At 46.4% G+C, this 21,423-nt stretch overlaps 2 protein-coding genes across 2 annotated transcripts in view; both read right to left on the bottom strand.

Annotated features, from left to right (window-relative positions):
- LOC125435522 (very-long-chain 3-oxoacyl-CoA reductase-B-like) overlaps window positions 1–10,529 on the bottom strand; it is a 43,537-nt gene extending 33,008 nt beyond the window's left edge. Inside the window, exons 1-3 of the mRNA XM_048501717.1 lie at window positions 10,355–10,529; window positions 8,430–8,476; window positions 2,304–2,379 (exon numbers count right to left, since the gene is read on the bottom strand). Of these exons, the coding sequence (XP_048357674.1) occupies window positions 2,304–2,379; window positions 8,430–8,476; window positions 10,355–10,529 (298 nt within the window). The remainder of the gene's footprint in view (window positions 1–2,303; window positions 2,380–8,429; window positions 8,477–10,354) is intronic.
- A 6,396-nt stretch (window positions 10,530–16,925) lies between these two features.
- Window positions 16,926–21,423, bottom strand: part of LOC125435523 (very-long-chain 3-oxoacyl-CoA reductase-B-like) — a 69,109-nt gene continuing 64,611 nt past the window's right edge. The window contains exons 12-15 of the mRNA XM_048501718.1: window positions 20,349–20,474; window positions 19,505–19,530; window positions 18,528–18,611; window positions 16,926–17,064 (exon numbers count right to left, since the gene is read on the bottom strand). Coding sequence (XP_048357675.1) covers window positions 16,926–17,064; window positions 18,528–18,611; window positions 19,505–19,530; window positions 20,349–20,474 — 375 coding nt within the window. The remainder of the gene's footprint in view (window positions 17,065–18,527; window positions 18,612–19,504; window positions 19,531–20,348; window positions 20,475–21,423) is intronic.

The following is a 21,423-nucleotide window of genomic DNA, read 5'->3' on the forward strand; positions in this document are numbered from 1 at the left end:
TTCCTCACCTCCTCTTGGGTGAAGACAGATGCAAAGAATTCCACATTCAGCTTCTCTGCAATCTCCCTGTCATCTTTTAGCACACCTTTTGTTCCTTCATCATCTAATGGGCCTACCGCTTCCCTAGCTGGCTTCCTGCTTTTGATGTACTTGAAGAACTGTTTGTTGCTAGTCTTGATGTTTGCAGCCATGCGTTCCTCATAATCCTTTTTTGCCTCCCTTACAGCTAACTTGCTTCTCTTTTGCCACCATTTGTGTTCTCTCTGGTATTCTTCATCAGTTAAGTTGGACTTCCATTTTCTAAAAGACATCTTTTTTTTCCTAATAATTTCCTCAACCTCCCTTGTTAACCATGGTGGCTTTCTTTTGGACTGGGCGCTGCCTTTCCTAACCTGCGGAACACATTCCAGCTGAGCTTTTCTCACACCCTTTGTTCCTTTGTCATCTAACGGGCCTACCGCTTCCCTTGCTGGCTTCCTGCTTTTGATGTACTTGAAGAACTGTTTGTTGCTGGTCTTGATGTTCGCAGCCATGCGTTCCTCATAATCCTTTTTTGCCTCCCTTACAGCTAACTTGCTTCTCTTTTGCCACCATTTGTGTTCCCTCTCATATTCTTCATCAGTCAAACTGGACTTCCATTTTCTAAAAGACATTTTCTTTTTTCTGATAATTTCCTCAACCTCCCTTGTTAACCATGGTGGCTTTCTTTTGGACTGGGTGCTGCCTTTTCTAACCTGTGGAACACATTCCAGCTGAGCTTTTAAGACTGTGTTTTTAAATAACCTCCAAGCATCCTGGACAGTTTTGATTCTCTTGATTTTCCCTTTCAGCTTCCTGCGCACTATCCCCCTCATCTTTGAGAAATTTCCCTTTCTGAAGGCGAATGTAACTACATTAGTAGTTGCCACTTGTTCGCATGCTGAGATACTGAATCTGACAACAGCATTGTGGTCGCTGTTCCCTATCCTGACTCAACAACACTGACTTCCTGCACCAGGTCCTAGATTCCCACATAGAATTAGATCTAGGATCCCACCTCTCCCCTGGTTGGTTCCACAACCATCTGCTCTAAGCCACAGTCATTTAGCATATCCAGGAATGCTCTCTCCTTACTATGACCTGAACATGCATTTTTCCAGTTTATATGGGGATAGTTAAAATCACCCATTACCACTACATTTTTGTTTTTGTTGGCCTCTCTAATTTCTTTTTCAGAATCCTCTTGTGCACTTTGGTCAGGGGGACGATAATATATTCCTAATATTAAACTGTCCTTCACACCTGGTATTGATATCCACAGTGATTCTGTAGGGGAATGAGTTCCCCTTGCATTGTCACAATACATGTGATACTATGCTCTCTTTGATGTAAAGGGCAACTCCACCCCCAATGCGCCCTGTCCTATCCTTCCTATAGAGCCTGTAGCCTGGTATAACAGCATCCCACTGGGGACATATGGCACCGTACCATTGGGCTGCGAGGCGCAAAGCGCTTTCCTGCAGAAGGGTTGCGGAAGTGAAAAGCAAGGAGGTTTGTAAGCGCCAACAATGCCCCAGTGGCGGGGGTCGTGGGAGGATTGTTACCTGCCAAAGCATATTTCCCAAAGATGAAAGGCCAACTTAACTGATTTGCCTGCATTCTCCTTGTTCAACTAGTGACCTTCCTGAGTACATTTCAACACCGCTATTGCAAAGATTCTCTTCTGCAATAGGGTGGTTTATAGAGTTCTTCTGATGTTGTCCACTTCAAGTTTGCAATGTAGCACCAGGAGGAATTGCCTAGTTGACTGTAAAGTAACTCTGCTTAGAGCATTGCTCTGGTAATCCAAGGATTGTTAACACAGCCATTGCTTCTCCTAGCATCTATGCCACGCCGGTCCTACGCTGCCTTTCCCCAAGCATCCCGGTAATCACACTAGCATTCTTGGGAATGTTTCAGACAGTATTCTGGGGAGGGGCCACTAAAAAGACAGATCAAAATATAATTTCAGTGGGAGTGGCAAAAGATTCTCCCCCTCAAGTTCAAAAGAGAGCACAGACAACAGCTAGAAAAGTATAAATTGGTCTTACAGTCCGTGGAACACTTTCCCAGGTGAGTCCCATGTTTCATGTTCTCTAACACTGCAGTCTGAGTGATTCACATTGGATTAGTCCCAGTTCATCATTAATGGCAACGCCTTTGGCTCTTTTTTTTTTTGAATTGTAGCGCTTGGGTAACAATAAACAAAACTCCCTTTGGTTCCTCCTTTCCTCCATAGTCTTTCATTTCAGGGCTCTGTAGATTCGTTGTCCTGGTTCACTTACCAATTTCAGTCGCCACCTGCTTCAGTTTCTCCACGGAGCGGCTGATGAGAACCACGTTGAGGCCCCTTCTAGCAAGCTGAAGGGGGGAGAGTTAAGGTCAGGAAAGAATCCAAAAGAGGCAATAGGCCGGGGAGCTTGACAAGGTTACAGAAAATTGGTCGATTCCGCACAGCAAATGTTTAACAGGTTGTAGTCGTAATAGAGGAACCCATTTTCCTTTTTCCTGTTCACATGTGTGCCACCTTGCAAGCCGTGATTAGAACCCATGGAAACCATCTGGGATATGCACTCTCTTTTAAATAATTCCTGAAACATGTGCATAGCTGCGCAGGCATACGGTTGGCTGCACTTGCATACCTGCGCATGTACAACACAAAAACATTTTTAAAGGAAAGGAAACAATGGCCGATTCTCCCTGACTATGGATGGCGCAGTGGAAGGGAGGGAAATAAAGCACCACTTGCCTGACCATTCGTGCGGGAGCAGCTCCAACCTGGGATTTTGAAAATGGATCGTTGGTTTAGTGATTTTTTAAAATCCCAGTGTGAGGGGAATAAAACGGGGCAGGCTGGTTTTGGGGACGGGACCTGAGCAAAGTCTCCCCCCAACAATATATAATGTATATAATGTCCTACACCTGTTATCTATCTATATATATAAAAAGCTAACAGTGTTTTTGTTGATGATAGTATAGCTCAGTAACTGCTGGGCCAATTCCTCGGAAAATTCCCACCCGCTATAGTCAGCCAGGTGAGAGTGTTTTTAGATGTTCACTTACCTGAAATTTCACACCTGGCCCAGGTAAAATGCCTTTTTCCTGGCGCTCCATGGTGAAGGACATGCAGCTGCCTGTGTGTAACTGTCACCCTTAGAATGTTTGGGCAGCTTAGAATGTTCGCTCAGATGGCCAGATATGAGCAGTGGAAACAGCACATAGGCAACAACTCGAGTGGAAGTGAAACACATACACACACATACACACGAGGAAGAGGGGGAGAGGGAGGGGTGGCATGCAAGGGAAGAGAGGGAGGGAGAGGAAAGGGACGGAGGGGGAGGCATGCAAGGGAAGAGAAGTGAGAGAGGGGAGACAGTGAGGGGTGGCATGCAAGGGAGGGGAGGGAGGGGGCCCAGCATCTTGATATGACCCACCCACCCTAGCGGAGGGAAAGGGAAGGGAAGGAGGGGGAGGGGTGGCATGCAAGGGAAGAGAAGTGAGGGGAGGAAGAGTGAGGGAGTGAGGAACTGCAAGGGATGGGAGGGAGGGGCCAGGCACCCTAGATTCCCTGAATACTGCTTGAGTTACAGTTAAGAAAACCAGAGCACGCATTACTCAGGAGATGGCTCAGTGCAGCAACATTGACATACTTTGAATGGCTGCGTTGTGCCCCCCCCCAGAGGGTTTCCTCAGAAGCGACACCCAAACTTACTCCCAGGTAAAGGATCACGACCAGCCAGCCTAGATGTGTGGGAGGGGTGCCTTTCCATTCCTCCCCTCCAAGGAATGCGGGCACACACATCACTGACATCGCACAGTACCAGGCTGCGTGTTTGCATGAGCACGTACTGCTGGCCTCTGCAATTGATTTGCTGCTACTGTTCCTTTCCCATTTCACCACAATAAGCCACAGCAACGCGTGGCCGGGCCCCGCTAGTCTATCAGTGCGTTTTTCTGCTGACAGGTAATCTCCCTCCTCTCAGGAAAACTCTGTTCCGGCCACAAGGTAATTTAGGCCTTTGAAGTTGCATCCTGGCACCTTTGCAGAGCTTCCTGTACTCCATCCAGGAGATCAAAAACCAAAGATGCTTTTCACAGTCATGTGTGATTTCCCTTTGCTCTAGGGATAGCATCATTCCATGATACCTCCCTCCCCTTCCCCTCCCTCCGTTAGGGTGGGTGGGCCATGTCCAGATGCCGGGGGCCCCCTCCCTCCCCTCTCTTGCATGCCACCCCTCCCTCCCTCCCCTCCCTCCCCTTCCCTTGTATGCCACCCCTCCCCCTCCCTCCCCTCCCTCTGCTAGGGTGGGTGGGCCATGTCCAGTTGATGGCGAAGCAAGGCTCAGTGTGGGCCTGGGATAGACAACAAACATTGCCTAATGAGCCCTGATTAATTTGCCACACGAAGGCTTCTTAATTCAAAGTCTCAGTCCCTCGGGAGCTGGTTGTCTCTGTTTAATCTAGGAACCTTCCTCCACTGTATCCGACTTTCAACTCAGAATGCCTTACATTCATTTAAACATATATATATATAATTAATCCCCTGCTGACTTGGTTGCAATTCCAATTCTTCTGAATAACACCAACCCTGAGATTGTGGCAAACTTTCTCATTGAAATAATTGAATGCAAATAATCCAGCAATGGGTCCTAGAGGTATGTTTAAGAGCATAGAGTAGTGCTTCTCCCTTCCTTATCACATACCTTGCTTTTAATATTTTTGTTGTTTATGCTACAATATATTAACCTGGGAATTTAGCATGTCTCTGTAGCATCTCTGAAATGTTTATCTGTGGTATTAATTTTAGATTTAATATGTGTTTCAATCTCTGTCTCTTGCTAATAGTAATCATAACAAACTTGTGACCGATTATGATTAGAGACAAGAGATTTGCTTGTTGTTGGGTGGTTCGGGCCCAGTGGAATGAGAACTGGGGGCCTTCTTTTTGTTGAAGATGTGAACATGGATCGATGTGTCATGCGGGTTTGCATTGGATGTGTTTTGCTGTATTGGTTTGTTTTGTAGCTATTGTGTTTTTTTAACATGCCAATAAAGGCTTTCTGTTCTGTTCTGTTCTATATAATTAATCTAACATTGTAATGGAATAGTACTGTAAAACAAGCAAAATCACACGTGACTGTGAAAAGCATCTTTGCCTTTTGGTCTCCCAGAGGGAGGACAGAAAGCCATACAAAGGTGCCAGGATGCAACTTCAAAGGCCGAAATGACCTCGTGGCCTGAACACTCTCCCTCCAGCTGTCCGGGCCCTGTGGGATCTTGGTGAATTCCGCAGGGCCTGTAAGACTGAGTTGTTCCACCGGGCTTTTGGAGTGCCCAGCCGCTGATTAGGTGCCCCTTCTACTCTATTCCTCCGGTTTTCAGAGTCCCCCTGTCATCTAGGGGACCCACTTTTGTTACTGTCTTGTTCCCCCTTTTGGGGAGGGTTTAATCTGGGGTATTGCTGACGCCCTTTTACTGAATTACTGCTGCGTTTTAAATATTTAAACTTTTAAACTTACATTTTAATTTAATAGGGTTTTGTTTATATACTGTATGGGGAATCCATGTTGTACACCGCCCAGAGCCCTTTGGGGATTGGGCGGTATAGAAATCCCATAAATAAATAAAATAAATAAACAGAGTTTTCCTGAGAGGGGAAAAACAAAGGTTTTCGATTCCACTTCAGGGGTTTGTCCAGAAAGGATCTCTCTGCCAGGGGCTCCTGGTGAGAGAGGACAATGAACCTCTCCTCCTGCAGGAGAGAAAGGGGGGGATATAAATCCAAACTCTTCTTCTTCTTCTTCTTCTAAAAGGAACTTCCTGCTAAGGGAACTGTGCTAAGATTTTGTTATTTTCGCTTGAGATAAAAAAAAACCTTATGAAACTTAGCAGGTTGCAGTGCTGGATGGGAAAAGAACTCCCAAGCGATTGCAAGATTGCACCCCACAATCTAGGGCAGCGATGGTGAACCTTTTCGAGACCGAGTGCCCAAAATGCAACCCCAAACCCACTTATTTATCGCAAAGTGCCAACATGGCAATTTAACCAGGAAATGCATGGCGAAGGGCAGCCCTGGAGCAGGAAAGCTGTAGCCCTGGGCAAAACCACAGGTTGGATGCGCTATGGTGACCAATCCACCATGACCAAAAATTTTTTTGCACCAGGACATTGGTGCCTGCAGGGGGTGCATTTTTAGACATATCAGCACCAATATTTCAGCATATCATCAGGAGACTGTCCTTATGCTACTCCCCAGGTTTGGTGAGGTTTGGTTCAAGGAGTCCAAAGTTATGGACTCCCAAAGGGGGTGCCCCATCCCCCATTTGTTTTCAATGGGAGCTAATAGGAGATAGGGAGAGGGCTACAGTTTTGAGGGTCCCGCTTTGGCCCCCCAGACAAACTTCAAACTGTACCAAACTTAAGGGGGGTGCCATCATCTCCAGATAGATACCCTAGAGCCACATTTTGGTGCCCACGGATACATCAAAAAATGCTGCGCCCTGCAGGGAGATATCCTAGGGGAATTTGCCCAAGAATCTTTGTTCTGCATTGAGTTTTCTGCATTGCTGTCAATGGGTGTTGCAGGCTGGGGGGGGCACATTTCTGAAGGCACAGTCTCAAAAGGCTTTTCAGAGTCCTCATCAGGAGACTGCCCTAATGATACCCCAAGTTTGGGTGCAGTTTGGTTCAGGGGGGGCAAAGTTATGGACCCTCAAAAGCGTAGCCCCCATCTCCTATTAGCTCTCATTGGAAACAATGGGGGATGGAAGCACCCCCTTTGGGAGTCCATAACTTTGGACTCCCTGAACCAAATACCTCACCAAACTCTGGGGGGGGGTAGCATGAGGACAGTCTCCTGATGATGCAGCTGAAATATTGGTGCCACTAGCCTAAAAACTGCGCCCCCTGCAGGCCACAAATGGAAAACCACTAAAATACCCAAAAACGAACCCAGCATTTTGATGCCCCCCCACAAGGTGATGCCCTGGGCAGCTGCCCACCTTGTCCAATGGGCATTACGCCAGTGAATTTAACCTGAATACTGAGGTTTTAGTCTAGAAAAAATGGTTGTCTCCAAGGCGCGCGTTACTCGGGAGTAAGCTTGGTGGTAGTCGGTGGTTTTGCTTTGAAGCAACCAAGCTTACTCCCAGGTAAAGGATCGGGCTTTAGTTTAACAACGCTTAACAGGGTTACCTACACTACTTCCCTAAAACTAGGTCTTAGGTTTAATGCTAATAATTGAGCCCAGCAGCCCAGGCCAGCCTAGATGTGGGGGGGGGGAGGTGCTCTGTTTGTGCGTGACCACAGAGAGGGCTCTGAGTGCCACCTCTGGCACCCGTGCCATAGGTTCGCCATCATTGTTTTAGTTCTTCCCATGAAATTCAGTGGGGTTTAACAGGTAAAGGATCGGGCTTTAGTTTAACAACGCTTAACAGGATTTACCTACACTGCTTCCCCAAAACTAGGTCTTAGGTTTGATGCTAATAATCTCCCTGAAATAATTATACTATTATCACATGATGAGCTCTGTGCATGCGTGCCCACAGAGAGGGCTCTGAGTGCCACCTCTGGCACCCGTGCCATAGGTTCGCCACCACTGATCTAGGGAAAGGTCGCAACAGACATGAAACATACACTTCTCCTGTCAGAGGCAAGGGGGGGGGATGGCACCCGGGGCAAGATGGTGCCCAGCCCCACCCGGCACGCCCCCTTCCCTGAAAGGAAGAATCCTCTTCAATGCAGCCCTTCAAAGTTAAGCAAATTAGAGACACACACTGGAAGAGGGACGTGCTGACAAGATGACCGACAGAGGTGGATTCTGCAGTGTCCACATAGAACGTCTTCAAGATATTATAAAATGTGTTTGAGGGATGAATTTTGCAAAGCTCACTTCCCCAAAATGAGTTCAGCCTGTTATGTTCCTCTCAACCTCCATTTTTCAAAAATGGCTAAACTAGTGACATTTTCCCACATCCGGGTTGAGGACGATTCCTCCCTGCAGAGTGAACACCAGCAGATAGAACATGCTTTCTTTCTCCTATCCGAACCTCTTATTTTTGTTTCTGTTGAAGAAGAAGAAGAAGAAGAAGAAGAAGAAGAAGAAGAAGAAGAAGAAGAAGAAGAAGAAGAAGAAGAAGAAGAAGAAGAAGAAGAAGAAGAAGAAGAAGAGGAGGAGGAGGAGGAGGAGGAGGAGGAGGAGGAGGAGGAGGAGGAGTTTGGATTTATATCCCCCCTTTCTCTCCTGCAGGAGACCCAATTGGCCATGCTGGCAGGGGCTGATGGGAATTGTAGTCCATAACATCTGGAGTACCAAAGGTTCGCCACCACTGGAATAGCCTCTGCCCATGGACATGTGACCCCACTTCTTGAAAAGTCCTAGTCGGGAACTTCGCGCACATTTATTGACTTACCTCGAGTGCGTAGGCTTTTCCAATACCCGCTGTGGCTCCAGTCACCACTGCAAAGAAGATACAGTTGAAATCCATTAACAGGGGAGTATTTTAATCAAGACAATATACGAAATTCCGTCTGAAACCAAGAGAGTCATGGAAATCGCCTCATTTTAGCTTTTTTAACTCCATCTCATCAGGTCTTGGAAGCTAGGGCCCCCTCCGCATGGGCCAATAAACATGGTTTTAGGGCAGCGATGGCGAACCTTTTCGAGACCAAGTGCCCAAAATCACAACCCAAAACCCACTTATTTATCGCCAAGCGCCAACACGGTAATTTAACCTGAGGTTTTCGTTTAGAATGCTGAGGTTTTCGTTCCAAAAAAAACGGTTGGCTCCGAGGCGTGCATTACTCAGGAGTAAGCTTGGTGGTAGTCGGTGGCTTTGCTTTGAAGCAACCGTGCAACTCTTCCAACGGGTGAATCACAACCCTAGGAGGGCTTACTCAGAAGCAAGCCCCATTTCCAGCAACCGAGCTTACTCCCAGGTAAAGGATCGTGCTTTAGTTTAACAGCGCTTAACAGGGTTACCTACACTACTTCCCCAAAACTAGGTCTTAGGTTTAATGCTAATAATCGAGCCCAGCTGCCCAGGCCAGTCTAGATGTGTGTGGGGGGGGGGGGCACTCTGTTTGTGCATGCCCACAGAGAGGGCTCTGAGTGCCACCTCTGGCACCCGTGCCATAGGTTCGCCATCGCTGTTTTAGGGCAGTAAAAAGAAAAATGGGGGGGGGGGGCTTCACACAGATCCTGCCCCTAAAACAAGTCTGCCCCATGTTATTTTCCCCAGCAGGGTTTTTTGAGAATTGCGCCGTTTGAGGGTCTTTTCAAAAATCCTTCTTTATTCGCCTCCATTTTCCTTTTTTTTAAAAAAAAAAAATCTGCGGCTTACATCTGCGCAGCTATACGGCCGCAACAAGATTTTCAGAGTCTATGTGAGCATATGTCTTCAAGAATCAGAGTTCCCTTCATCAGATACCATTTAAGCGTGATCCCTTGTTTGTCAATGAAGAAGAAGAAGAGGATTTATATCCCCCCTTTCTCTCCAGTAAACCTCCACAGCTCAAGGGGCAGAGCAGGCAATCAAACCCGGTTCTCCAGATAAGAGCAGAGGTGGGATCCAGCAGGTTCTCACCAGTTCCCGAGAGTGGGTTACTAATTATTTGTGTGTGCTGAGAGGGGGTTGCTAATTGGGTCCGCTTTCCCGTCTCCACGCCCTCGCCTCCCCGAGAGGCATACCGCCTTTGAACGTGAAGGTTCCATGTAGCAATTGTGACTAATAATGTCACTCCCTGAACTGGGTGAATCCCTTTCAGGTACTGCAATTCATGGATTCTCAGCCTTTCGTCCCTTTTATCTCACCAGTCTCTATCCAAGAACCTGTGTGTTTCACTATTGCTGTGTTCAGATTTGTGAGTTGGGGCATTCTCTATAATGTGATGATGATTTAGAAATGACCTGCTGCAAAAAAAATGGGGGGGGTCGTGGTGGGGTGGCTGCCCATGGGGGTGGGGCAATCCAACTCAGGTTTTGCCCAGGGCTCAGGTTTGCCTAGGTACGCCTCTGCCCCCTTTGCTGAGGGGGGGTGGGGTGTTGGTGAGGGAACCTGTTACTAAAATTTTTGGATCCCTCCACTGGATAAGAGTGCACCGCTGGCACGGTGCAGTGGTTAAGAGCAGGTGCACTCTCACCTTAATCTGTACTCTTAATCTTTATCTTTCTCTAACATCAATTAATATATGAATCTTAATTAATAGATTAAGAGTTGCTCAATCTATGAATGTAAACTATTACGGGAGGAAATGCTGCAGGTCTTCCCGCCCCCCAGAATGAGATCGTCGCAGAAACAGTGGAAGCAGAAACACACAGCGATCACACAGAACTCACCAGCCCAAGGGCCGTAGGAAGCCAGATCGACACCTTTCCACACTTCAGACAGCAAGTAGGTCCTCACTGCCCATATCACACTCCAGGCAGCCTTCAGAGACAGCCAAAGAAGAGTCACAACCCCAAGAGCATTCAGCATCTGTTCCAGGGCGGGGGAAAGGCTGGAAGAACCCATCTCTTTCGCTGCTATTCCCGCAACAAGGATCAAGCAAGCCAGCTTTCTGTGCCCAGCAGGTATCTTGCAGCCTGTTTGCCACACTGTTGAAAAGGTTGTGGCTTCTATTAAACTTATGCTTATCTCAGCGTTCTGGGAGGAGCCTGCCCGAGCTCTGTATCTTGATGCTGAGGGCATCTGAATAGGAGTGGCCTGGCAACTGAGTAACAATGACGTGTAGCATGTGAGTGACAATGGAGATAGCCAGGTCAATAGGTGAGGCATTTGAATAGAAATAGTCTGGCCTTTGTTCCCTTTGATTATCTGTAGTCACCCTGTGACTGTGTGGAGCTGATTAGTCACTTTCTTGACTCTAGTGTTTTTCAAAACTGGCAGCAAAATTCTGTTCATTTTCATAGTTTCTTCCTTTCTGTTGAAATAGTCCATGTGCTTGTGGATTTCAATGGCTTCTCTGTGTAGTCTGACGTAGTGGTTGTCAGAGTGGTCCAGAACTTCTGTGTTTTCAAATAATATTCTGTGTCCAGGTTGGTTTATTATGTGTTCTGCTATTGCTGATTTTTCTGGCTGAAATAGTCTGCAGTGCCTTTCGTGTTCTTTGATTCATGTCTGAGCGCTGTGTTTGGTGGTTCCTATGTAGACTTGTCCACAGCTACATGGTATGCGGTAGACTCCTGCAGTAGCTAGAGGATCCCTCTTATCCTTTGCTGAACGTAGCATTTGTTGAATTGTCTTAGTGGGTCTATACTATAGATTGTTTGTAGGCTATGCTTCTTCATCAGTTTTCCTATGCGGTCAGTGGTTCCCTTGATGTATGGTAAAAACACTTTCCCTCTAGATGGCTCTTTATCTTTGTTCATGTGACTTGTTCTTGGTCTTGCAGCTCTTCTGATGTCTGTAGTAGAGTAACCATTAGCCTGTAGAGCCCAGTTTAGGTGGTTCAATACGTCTTGAAGGAGGTGGGGTTCACAGATTCTGTTTGTACGATCTACCAAAGTTTTTATGGTGCTCCTTTTTTGTCCTGGATGATGATTGGAGTTTTTGTGTAGATATCTATCAGTGTGTGTGGGTTTTCTGTATACTGTGTGGCCCAATTGTTGGTTTGGTTTGCGGCTGACTAGGACATCTGTAAATGGCAGTTTTCTTTCATTTTCTTTTTCCATAGTAAATTGGATGTTTGGGTAGTAGTAGTAGTAGTTTAAGTTATTATAACCGCCCACCCCCAAAGGGCTCTGAGTGGTGCACAATCTAAAACATTAGAAGAAGGAGGAGGAGGAGGAGGAGGAGGAGGAGGAGGAGGAGGAGGAGGAGGAGGAGGAGTTTGGATTTATATCCCCCCTTTCTCTCCTGTAGGAGACTCAAAGGGGCTTACAATCTCCTTGCCCATTCCCCCTCACAACAAACACCCTGTGAGGTGAGTGGGGCTGAGAGAGCTCTGAGAAGCTGTGACTAGCCCAAGGTCACCCAGCTGGCGTGTGTGGGAGTGAACAGGTTAATCTGAATTCCCCAGATAAGCCTCCACAGCTCAGGCGGCAGAGCTGGGAATCAAACCCGGTTCCTCCAGATTAGATACACGAGCTCTTAACCTCCTACGCCACTGCTTAAATAAAATACATCATAGTACACATTTGTTAAAATACAGCAAAAGCTAAAATCATTAAAAATCACTATCAGATGGCAACTAATAATCAATCTGGCAGTCAAAGAACTTATGCCCCTGTAGCATAAGTTCAAGATAAAGATCAAGGAAAGAATGTCCCTACAGCAGTGGTAACACTTAGCAGACTGGTTGCATATATCTTGTAGCAATTACACTGAGGTAAGAATGCATCTAATCAACTAGATACAATCACTGCACATGTATTTTGTAACAACCACACTGAGCTAGGAAGGCATCTCAAACTATATCTTGCTGAAATTGGCAGTAAAAGCTGAGTACAACTATGTACTCTTCAGGTTGTAAAAGTGCCCAGGATCGCAGCCAGCAGAGCAAATGCCCTGGGGCAGCCTTCACCAAACAGAGGCAGTGAGAATCTCTTCAAGCAGCGCACAAAGTGTCAGGTGCAAACTGAGGAAACTGACCAGAGAGCTTAACAGTCATGAGGAGGAAAACCTCTTTCCCCCTGTGCTATCTATAAAAAACATGAGAGACACAGGTTTTTTTTAAATATATATATGGTTATGAAATCTGATCTTATCAGATTTTATCTGATCTTGCAGTTTCACTAACTCTATATCTGGTGGATGTGGCAACTGACCTGATCGAAATCTGGATCAAAAACTGGATCACTGACCTCATGTTTTAAGAGGAAGAGAAGATAATCAAATACCTGACTCTCAGGTGATGGATTCTCTTCAATCGAACCAGAACATGCTTTTGCTGATTAACTAGGAACTTATGGTAGTCAAGACGCTGTCGAGTCGTTGGAGGGTCAGAATTCCTTGCTGAAAGGTAATTTTCTTCTATAGTTCTCTCATACGTACTAGTAACCAATGTAAATTTGCAATATGATATCTAGTGCCTCTTCCTTTTCTAAATCCAGCTTGAACATCTGGCATTTCTCATTTCATATATGGTAATAGTTTTTGTTGTACAATTTTGAATGCCACTTTTCATGTGTGACAAATTAATGAGATAGTCCAATAGTTGCTGGAGTCTTTGATGTCTTCTTTTTTTCAGAATTAAAATGTAAATTGTACATTTCCAGTCTGTGGCCATTCTTTTGTTTTTCATATTCAATGATGTGGGCAACTAGAAAAACCATCCGCTTACAAAGACATTCAGAGAGAAAGACAGAATAGAAAGACCTCACACTCTGTCATTAACCAACTGGAGATACTTCTACTACTCATGGAATATGGGAACACTTCCAAAAAGAAGCTCCAACTCTGTGAACTAAGGCAAGAATTCACTATCTTCAAAGGGTCGCCATGCCAGAACTTTGAGGTTAGAATTCTGAACCGAGCTGAGTCCAATAGGGGGCAGGCAGAGGGGAAAAAGAGGTCCACATTACCTTAGTTGAACTTGTTTCCTGCGTCTTCTGCATTGCATAGGGACAATTTTTTTCAAAGGGCTAACCAGAGTTGTGAGCCAAAGGGCAGGAGCCAAAAGGCCCTTGGCATTTACTATAGGTATAATTTGTCATGGTCCTCACAGCGACTAGCAGTAACTACCTCGGCACATACCAACATGACAGCAATATATCGCTTTTTTTACAGTAAAGGCAATCAATACATTCCATTTAATTTATTACATTCCAAATTCCTTCGGAAACTAATGGGGCTCCCTAGATGTGTGCCTTATGCTGCGTTGTGCATTGAGATGGGCCAAACTCCTCTAGAAACCTTGGCATGGATAAGAGCCATGAAATATTGGCTGCATATACATTTTCTAGTGGGATCCAATAGCTATGTTCCCTCTCTGTTATCAGATCACTTTATTTCAGAATGGTATACTTTGATCTTTAGAAAGGTTAAAGCTATTGGTTTCCCCTTGGAATCACTCCTTATGCTCACAAAGGTGGAAGCCTTCAGACTAGTTAAGAATAGGAAATCTTGGATCTTTGAGTTTTCATAATTTGACTCGTTGCTGCCAAGACAACCTGTTCTCCGACTACATTATTAATCCCATGCTGAGCTGCTGGAATTATGGCAGCATATCTTGGAGTCTGCTGATAAATCCCACTCCAGAGGAGAGCCTTGGCTGCAAGGATGTAATGTGCTGCCATCAGCTCTGCTGGAGGGAAGATTTCAAGGAAATATGGAACGTTCTAAAGAGTTTGTTCATGTGATAGGACTACCGGTTGGAAACACTTGACCATTTCTTTGTTTCTATGCCCTAAATACAATAAGATACGCATGAAATACATGAATTCCATTTTCTTGCAATGTTCTCAGTGGCATGGGTGTTATAAGATACCCAATCTCCTGAACAGCTCTGATGTGCTCTTTTGTGAAACTGTTGCAAATTTTATACTGGAAATTAGTAATTTTAGCAATTTTAACTGTATTTCTTAACCTTGTTTTGTTTTAAAATTTTGTCCCATTTTATATGCCAATAAAGGCTTGTGTTGTGTGAAGAGCCAAAAGGCTCTTGGCTTGGGGCTTGCTTGGTGGGGCCCAAATATTTTCACAGGACCGGTGGAAGAAACTCTACTAATGAGGAAGTTAAAGAAAAAAGACACTAGATGAAGATCTGGAACCTGGAGGCAGCATTGAAAATGGGCTTAAACAACACCTGTTGAACAATACGAATCTTAATACATCAAGAAGTTAGCCCTTGTCTGATATATGGCTTCTTTCTGGAATTCAATTATGTTGATAAGAAGTAAGAGCAGCAGTGGCGTAGTGGTTAAGAGCAGGTGCATTCTAATCTGGAGGAACCGGGTTTGATTCCCAGCTCTGCCGCCTGAGCTGTGGAGGCTTATCTGGGGAATTCAGATTAGCCTGTACACTCCCGCATACGCCAGCTGGGTGACCTTGGGCTAGTCACAGCTTCTCGGAGCTCTCTCAGCCCCACCTACCTCGCAGGGTGTTTGTTGTGAGGGGGGAAGGGAAAGGAGTTTGTAAGCCCCTTTGAGTCTCCTTACAGGAGAGAAAAGGGGGATATAAATCCAACTTTTCTTCTTCTTCTTGAATATGGAGATTTCCTTAATGGTTTTAGTGACCATTCTTACATGGGTTAGGTTGTTTAATGAATGTGTGGTTCCAGTGTAGATGGGGGTTAGATATGGACTTGGGAATTCTCAAAGAAGCCAACATTAGACAAGGATGCTCACTGCTTATCTCATGTCTACAGCAGTCCAATAGATGCTGTTTAGAATTCTACCACCTCCTCAATGTTATACAACACCAGAACTGTAGGAAGCAAAGCTATGTGGGGTAGGAGGTTAAGAGCTCGTGTATCTGATTTGCCACTGTTTGGGGCATAGATACCTACAATCAATATGGGTAAACCTTCCCATTTCAACACCCAGAATTGTAGCATCGGCATCTCTAAAGGTTTCTTTTGGAGCAAGACCTTGTTTGATATACAGAGAGACTCCTCTCTTTTTTCTCTTGAAACAGTTATGGAAACCCACTCCAAGGAACTCTTTGAATAGATAGCTCTCCTCATCCTTTTTATTTATTTATTTATTTATTTATTTATTTATTTATTTATTTATTTATTTATTTATTATTTCAATTTCTATACCGCCCGATCCCCGAAGGGCTCCGGGCGGTGAACAACATAATATAAAACATGAAGCATTAAACAGGAGCGAATCCAGTACACAATACATAGGCTCCATCAATAAAACGTCTTAAAATACTTAAAACCAGCAGTTAATAATTAACATTTAAACAAGGTGTCCCGCCTCAATTTCAACCCACCCCAAAAGAGGGTGGGGGATGGCAGGCCCCTCAATATGAGGGCTCTGATGTACCAGTGCCAGGGTAGGAGCAAGGAGGGGGCACCGTATCAGCGGCTAGGCACTCCAAAGGCCCGGTGGAACAACACAGTCTTTACAGCAGGCCTCTGGGCGGAACTTCGCCAAGGTCCACTTAAGAGGGCCCGGACAGCTGGAGGGAATACAGGGTGTTCCACCAGGCCGGAACCAGTGCTGTAAAAGTCCTGGCCCGTGGGGAGGCCAGCCGCATTATTGAGGGGCCAGGGACCACAGCCAATTGGCCTACTGCTTACCGCTTGGAGGCCGAGTGGGGACATACGGGGTAATGCGGTCCCGGAGGTACGATGGTCCCAGGCCGCGTAATGCCTTAAAGGTCAAAACCCACACCTTGAAGATGATTCGGAATTCAACCGGGAGCCAATGCAGCTGGCGCAGCACAGGTTGAATGTGCTCTCTAAAGGCACCTCCTGTGAGCAAACACACCGCTGCATTTTGGACCAGTTTTAATTTCTGAATCAACCGCAGGGGAAGGCCCGCGTAGAGCGAGTTACAATAGTCCAGCCTGGAGGTGACCGTTGCATGGATCACAATGGCCAGGTCCATTTGGGAGAGGAAGGGGGCCAACCGCTGGGCCTGACGTAGATGGAAAAATGCAGTCCGGGTTGTAAGGGCCACCTGGGTCTCCATTGAAAGAGACGAATCCAGGTGGACCCCCAGACTGCGAACGGAGGAGGTCGGCGCCAATGAGACCCCCTCCCACGACGCTGACTGGGAAATCCCCAACCTCTCCCTCACGGCCTAGCCAGAGGATCTCCGTCTTCGATGGATTCAGTTGCAATCTGCTCTGCTGTAACCAACCAGCTACCGCCTCCAAACAATGCTGGAGAGCCGCAGGGGCAGAAACCGCTCCCCCCTCCATCAACAGAATGAGCTGAGTGTCATCAGCATACTGGATTGACAGATCAGCCCAAAGCTCCGCACCAGCTGAGCAAGTGGTCGCATATAGATGTTAAATAATAGCTGGGATAGCAATGCCCCCTGGAGGTACTCCACACTGGAAATGCCGGCACCTCCGGGGAGTAAGCTTGGCATCCCCGCGACCACACCTTGCTTTGGCTCCGGTCCCAGAGAAGCGGCGGGCAATCCCACTGGAAGGACAGTGCCCGTGCGGAAGCAACAGCCAGGCGGTGGAGTCAAAAGGTCATGATACGCACCATATCAAATGCTGCGGTAAGATCTAACAGGAACCAACGAGCGCTGATCCGGGCCTTGTGGTCAAGCTGCATCACCGAGCCGTGATCTGTGGATGGCGACAAGAGAAGTCTCCGTCCCATGCCCAGCACAGAAGCTGGACTGGAAGGGATTGCAAGGAGATGTGTCATCCAGGAAACCCTGAAGCTGCTCCAACACCACTCTCTCAATTACCTTCCCCAGAAACAAAAGATTCGAGACGGGGCGGTAATTGGCCAGATCACCCGGATCTAACGATGGTCTTTTTAAGAGTGGGTGGACCACTGCCTCCTTCAACCCATCTGGAAAGACTCCTTGCTCAAGGAAGCCATTGATGATATTCAACAGATGGGGTCGTAGCTCCGCCCGGCAAGCTTTTATAAGCCAGGAGGGGCACGGATCCAGAGGGCAGGTAGTAGATCTAACAGCAGCCAAGGCCCTGTTAACAGCGGCTTCGGAGAGCAGAGAGAACTGGGCCAAACTTGGGCCCGAAGACGGCAAGGGAGCTTCCAGTTCACTAATTGTGGATAACGTGGCCGGAAGGTCCTGGCGAAGCGATGTGACTTTATCTGCAAAAAAGCTCATAAATGCCTCACAGCTAACAGCCAATCGAGGATTTGTAGACCCTTCCGACAAGGAGGTCAAGGACCTAATTATGCGGAATAATTGTGCCGGGCGAGAGCTAGCAGACGCAAGAGAGGAGGAGAAGAAAGCCCTCTTCGCCTCCTTCGTTGCCATCTCATAGGCCTTCATAAACATCCTATAAGATGTTTGCACAGCGCCATCACGAGATTTCCTCCACACTCGCTCTTGTCGTCTAAGCACCCGTTTCATATGGGGCAGCTCCTCGGTATACCAGGGAGCCTGCCGAACCCGGGGGCGAAGAGGATGCCCGGGAGCAACAATCTTGATGGCATCGGAGAGCCGGGAGTTCCAATCCTCCACCTGCTCATCGAGTGTGCCAGCGGGTTCAGGGTCCCGCAGAGCATTCAGGAACCCAATTGGATCCATAAGTCTCCGCAGGCGGGCATCAATCTGCCCCTCGCCTAGACGGGGTTGGCGCGGCAAGTTCATCCGAACCCCAAGGGCGTAATGGTCGGACCATGGCACTCTGTCTGTAGAGGATATGACCATGTCAACCCCCAGACCAAAGACCAAATCCAGCGTGTGGCCGGCCTCATGGGTGGGGCCAGAGTTTACCAGGGAGAGGCCTAGTGTCGCCATGGATGACACCAGGTCCGCTGCCGCTGTACATGAGGCGGCGTCAGCATGGACATTGAAGTCACCCAAGACAATAAGTCTGGGAAACCTCAATGCCCAGTCCGCCGCCACCTCCAGCAGCCGCTGCAGGCAGTCCCTCGGTGCGCTAGGTGACCGGTACACCAAGAGGACAGCCATCCTCTCCAAGGCCAGCCACTCCAGGCCAACACATTCCACGCCGATGATCTCCGGAACGGGGGCAGCCCTGAAGGGGATGGAATCACGGATGAACATCGCCACACTGCCCCGCCCCCGGCCCTGTGTTCGTGGCTGGTGGAGGCACGCAAAACCTGGAGGCGCGACCTCGCCCAATATGGGTCTCCTGATATGGGTCTCCTGAATACAAACCACATTGTTTCCCTGTTTTCGTAAGCTTTCATAGACCAGACTCCTTTTTTTGCATTATTTAAGCCATTGATATTATTCAAGTATAGTTTTAAACTCATTATAACAATGAGTGGCTCTAACTGATCTCACAAATTTATACAACAGATAGGTTTGTAACAGATGAATATATAACAGATGAATATAAGGCTTAGGTTTTCTCTCTCTCTCTCTCTCTTTTTTGGCTACTGTACCACTGTCACATCACTAAGAATCCATTTACTGGAGGGGAGGTTAGTATAAGTTTCAAAGATAAGGTGTCACAGGTCAAGTATTTTCAAGCAATAACAAATATAGCTAGTTTTAGCATGTTGTCAACCAGGTAGTCAGGGATCAGCACAGTTGTATTTGAGTCTAACTATTGGGACCCATGCACTCAGGGTCCTATCAAACTGGGTAAACCTTGGAATTAACTAGTTGTAATAAATTCTGTTCCTTTACCCATGTATTCCATGATTAGCTTTCTGATCCATTGCTACTTCAAGTGAATAGTTCTTCTTTGATATATACATACATATTCATACATATACATACACATATACAGACATACATACACAGACACATACATACACACACACTCACTTGGTTATACATACATGTATACACCTACACGTATACACCCATATGCACATACATACATACATAGGCATACCCATATCTACATACCTACCCATATATATACAAGTACACAAACCTACACATGCATACAGTCACCTATACACAAACTCATACGTATACACCTACACACAAGCACACAAACACTCTCATATATCTGCAAACGCACGCACATACCTATGCATATGCCTACACATACCTACATAAGCACAAATAAAAATATAAAATCCTTGTATGATAAGACATCAAAGAAGAGAGCTGCATAGGCTCCAAACGCGTTCCCACATCAAAGCAACAGAAGGATCTTACCGCTCCGACCAGGTGTAATATCAAATCTTATCAGACCAGACCTAAATCTTTTTTGGATTTTTTCAAGAAATCCTCCATTTTTGCAACAGTGTCCAGATTGGTTTCTTTTCCCCTCCATGTAAAAGAGACCCCTTCAATTAGGTTCCACTTAAATCTGACTCCTTTTCTCTTTAAAGAGTCTGTTAGTGGACGGTAATCCTGTCTAATCTTTAGGATGGTCTTTGGGATTTCCTTTAGAAGAAATAGTTGCTGGCCGTCATTTTGGAGTTTTTTCCTAGCTTGGTTGAAAAGAATACTATCTTTTGTTGATTTCTTTGATAAAGTAATTATTATATCCTTAGGATTTTTCCTTTCCTTAGCTGCTCTAGTGTGAATTCTGAATAGTTCATCCACCTCTAGAGCAAGATCCTCATCTTCCATGTTAATGAGCTCTGCAAGAGCAGGTATGATTTTCTCTTTTAAGTTCTCCTTTTCGGTTTCTGTGAAACCTTTTAGTCTTAGGGAGCGCTCTTTTTGTTTTATTTCCAAAAGTAACATTTTATACTCTAGTTCTCCTAGCCGCCTCCCCTGCCGTGAGACATTTGTCTTTAACTACTTCTACTTGCTCTTTGGTGTCTTTCAAATCAGCTCTCACCTGTAGGAAGGCCTCTTCTAGTTTTTTAACTGCCATCAGCTCCTCTTCAATTTTACCCAGTCTGTCTTTTGTTGCTTCCTGGGTTGCCATTATCTTTTCAAACATTTGTTCAGCAGGAGATAGTCTCTGGAACGTGGGGACATGTGATGTCGGGTGGTCCAAAGATTGTTTTGAGCTGCCGCTGGGCTCCAGCGGCTGGCACAAGAACTCGGCTTTGGACCAGGAACCAGCATACATCTCCTTGGAGAGCCAGCGCGGTGTAGTGGTGAAGAACAGGTGGATTCTAATCTGGAGAACCGGGTTTGATTCCCCACTCCTCCAACTAAGGGGCAGAAGCTTACCTGGTGAACCAGATGTGTTTCCGCATTCCTGGGTAACCTTGGGCTAGTCAGTTCTTCGGAACTTTCTCAGCCCCGTCCACCTCACAAGGTGTCCGTTGTGGGGAAAGGCGCTTGTAAGCCACCTTGAGTCTCCTTACAAGAGAGAATGGTAGGGTATAAATCCAAACTACTACTACTGCTTCTACTGCTGCTGCTGCTGCTGCTAGTAGTAGTAGTAGTAGTAGTAGTAGTAGTAGTAGTAGTAGTAGTAGTAGTAGTAGTAGGCGGCGGCGGCGGCGGCGGCGGCGGCGTCATCGTCATCGTCTTCTTCTTCTCCTATGTCCTCTCAATGTTGGGGGATGTGATATGTATTGGCCTAAACCTTATTTTGGAGTGCAGAGCTTATGAATGGTCCAAAACAGTATTCAGGAACTAGGAAATGAGAATCATGAACTGGGAACAAGGAGCGAGCAGGGAACCAACTTCAGCCTTGTCAGGGTAGAGGTGTTGTAGACTGGTTACTGTCTTGTTTTGTTTCACCTCCCAAATATAACCTCCGGACATCTGAGCAAAGGTTTTTCTGACCAGTCAGTATTTTCCATGATAGTGCCGTGGCTCCCAAACTTCCACTAGCTGGGGGACCGTTTTGTGCGAACTAAAAGAAAAGCGGGCATTAAATCCAGATGTTTGTTTTAGTAGTGCGAACGAGTAAGAATTACTCCCTTCAGAAAAACCCACCGCCCACCTCAAAATTC

The sequence above is a fragment of the Sphaerodactylus townsendi genome, linkage group LG06 (genome assembly GCF_021028975.2).
Source record: "Sphaerodactylus townsendi isolate TG3544 linkage group LG06, MPM_Stown_v2.3, whole genome shotgun sequence".
In the NCBI taxonomy this organism is placed as follows: domain Eukaryota; kingdom Metazoa; phylum Chordata; class Lepidosauria; order Squamata; family Sphaerodactylidae; genus Sphaerodactylus; species Sphaerodactylus townsendi.